The sequence below is a fragment of the Trypanosoma equiperdum genome, assembly GCF_001457755.1.
Source record: "Trypanosoma equiperdum strain OVI genome assembly, contig: ctg_634, whole genome shotgun sequence".
NCBI classification, from domain to species: domain Eukaryota; phylum Euglenozoa; class Kinetoplastea; order Trypanosomatida; family Trypanosomatidae; genus Trypanosoma; species Trypanosoma equiperdum.
The window spans coordinates 9,611-12,432 of NW_027124570.1; the positions used below are offsets into that span (position 1 = coordinate 9,611).

General features: G+C 42.6%; 2 protein-coding genes across 2 annotated transcripts; both read right to left on the bottom strand.

The window, feature by feature from the left end:
- Position 1: 1 nt before the first annotated feature.
- On the bottom strand, positions 2-1,060 carry TEOVI_000292000 (uncharacterized protein; the record flags this gene model as incomplete). The annotated part of the gene is made up of 1 exon (XM_067225914.1): positions 2-1,060. The coding sequence occupies one exon, from the start codon at positions 1,058-1,060 to the stop codon at positions 2-4; it is 1,059 nt and encodes a 352-aa protein (XP_067082015.1).
- Positions 1,061-2,055: 995 nt separating this feature from the next.
- Positions 2,056-2,436, bottom strand: TEOVI_000292100 (uncharacterized protein; the record flags this gene model as incomplete). The annotated part of the gene is made up of 1 exon (XM_067225915.1): positions 2,056-2,436. One exon carries the CDS (start codon positions 2,434-2,436, stop codon positions 2,056-2,058), a length of 381 nt encoding a protein of 126 aa, XP_067082016.1.
- Between the last annotated feature and the right edge of the window lie 386 nt (positions 2,437-2,822).

Below are 2,822 nucleotides of genomic sequence, written 5' to 3' on the forward strand. Positions count from 1 at the left end.
TTCATATGGTGGATGGGGCATCTGGTACTAACCCCCAAGCCTTTTTCGCTTCGTTTATGGTTCGCGGGTATTTCTTCCTGTTGTCACGCTCGCTATACCACTTATTAAGCCCCGGTGCATTGCTACCAACGTAACGGGGATCAGGACCAACATCATCGCCTTCCATAGTCCACACCGCCTCCGTCATGATACGCCAGCAGTCGGTTGTATTGGTGAGAAAGGAATGCATCGTATAAACTGTTAAAAGAATAACATCTCCCGGTTCAACAGCCACTGAAAGAAATGGGTTAACGTCCACTGTTATGCGGCGGCCAGTCACCTCATCTATGCCGAGCTGTTTGCCTAACGGCAGCAACTCATCAGGGTCATCTGTGTAGCAGCCATCGCCACAAATATCATCACCTTCTACATCGTGCTGACCATAGGAACTCCGTAACGCAGCATATGTGTCGCTGCTATTACTGCCCTTCACAATAACTGGTGTACCCATGTGCATTGGCGTGTCGTGTAATGGCACAAGTGCAATGATGGCCAACTTTGTCCCTCTATTCATATATACACTTGGCATACGTAATCCAAAGGATTCCTGAGGAGCCGCAAGATGTACAGACTGTATGTCCCACACACGAACTGCTCCACCAAACACTTGTCGCACAAGCGCCATGACACTCGTACCGCTCACCGCAGCTCGAAGTGAGTCCGTGTATGTTATTTGCGGTGGTGGAAGCTTCCCTGTAGAAGGAAATGGCAAACCTAATGCCACACCGCCACTACGCTCCAACATGCGCTTATGGTCCTCCTCACATGTCCAACCACATGCGGTCATTTGCAGCCTAAGATTATCGAGAGCTGCACTTACTGTCACTCGTGGGACAATACTTTTAAAATAAAGATACCCGTCCCTGTCAAGGCGATGACGGAGTTTCGGTGGATCATGATAAATTTCGTTACTGGGGATGAGGGGAAGCAAATCGCGGCCAACTGTGAGGTAACGGCTAGTACTCCCATTTCCCAGTGGAAACCTAAGCCTGCCATGACGTATGACTAAACATTTCTGCATTTATACACGTCCTTTGTTTGTCGTTTGCTTGTTTTTTTCTTTTTTGTGACGAAAGGTGTCACGTCCGTGTTGCTCACTCTTTCGTCAACTGTTTGTGATATTTTGTTTAAATGTCTCAACGATCAACACGTACGGCCACCTTGTATTTAAGATTATTTATTTATTTACTTTTGTGCAATTGAATTTCCTGCCGATTCTCTCCTTTATTGACTGCAGTGCTCCCACAACTAAAAAAAAAAGAAATGTGTTACCCCTGTATCACCTTCACCGGCAGTGCGTTATGTTACAGACTAAAATAATAATAATAATAATAAATACCGACTTCACAAAACAACAGAAAAAATAAAACGATCAGATCAGATCAGATACTTTCGGTAAAGTGTAAAATGTTGCTGCACTACAAATAAGTGCAACCGCAATGGGTTCTTCACACGCAAAAAAATATTGGCTGCGACTCTTTGAATAAATTTTCGCTGCGGTAACTCATACATAAAAGTATCTGAAACTCACTTAGTCTTGCCTTTTCGCGCCTTTTTTTCTTTTTTCTTTTCCTTTGTGCTCGTCCTTCCTTTCTTTATTCAATGATTTGAAATATTTCGACCGAAAAATAATGGAGGCATTTTTTAAAAAAACGGGCAGAGGACGAAAGACGGGAGAAAAAAAAAGGAGGCAGATCGTTCGAAGGGGATCAGAAGTACGAAAAGAAAGGTTGACACTCAGTTAAAACAAAACAAAAAAGCAAAACAGAGCAACGGATTGAAGGGAACAAAACACATCAAATAAGTTACAAGCAGCGACCACCAAAACGCACGGGGAAAGCGAGAAACAAAGCGATGCGGTTGTGAATTTGAGTCCATATAAAAGCAGCTGGAAGAACTACACATAAGACATGACTGCATAATGTGTAAACATATGAAGAAGAAGTTCAGTTAAGGAGGAGCCAACCATGCAGGAAAATATAAAATTCACTACCACATCACTTCCTTCGCTTTGCCTCATGCACAACTCACTGAGCTGACGAAGCGTCCCTGAAAAAGCGGTTGGAAGTTATCGTCCCCATTATTCATAATTGCAGCAAGATCGGGTCGCAGAAGTAAAAACAGGTGCCGGCTCTCATCGCGTAAGACAACGGTATCATCTTTACGAGTGAATTCTACGAAAGATGCAACACTTTCCCCGTCGCTGTTTAATTCATGCCACGTTCCGGATTTCTCGTCATGAATAAAAGAGCCACCATCATGTTTCCACGCTTCCATTTCTCCCATCAGTTTGCATTCCTTCGCGCCAGCACTCAAGATGTTGGTACATAATGCGAAAACAATGAGTACCAGAAACCGGACAAACATGAAGATTTTGCACAAACAGCTATTTAACATCTTGAAATTATCCTGATCCTTCCGCTCTACAGCTCCCTATTCTCTTCGCTTCTGCAATCTGTCCGTTTTTTTTCCTTTTTGTTATTAAATAGAAATTATTTTGGAAGCTTCTTCTTTTTTTATTTTTATTTTTTTTCTCCGCTTCTTCAAGTCCCTTATACACGTGTAAAGGCCCTGCGTACCCTTAACGGAAGCAGGTGCAAAATACACGCGCAAACAAACTCAAAGCAGTAAGGTGCTGCGGACTGGAAGAAACCAGACAAAAATAAAAATAAAAGGGAAGAAACCGAACGGATTTATTATAGCTTCAACTTGACTTCTACGTACAAAAATACGAGATTGCTTATAAAGCTATCTCCAAATAAACCATGCACTAATGATTTTTT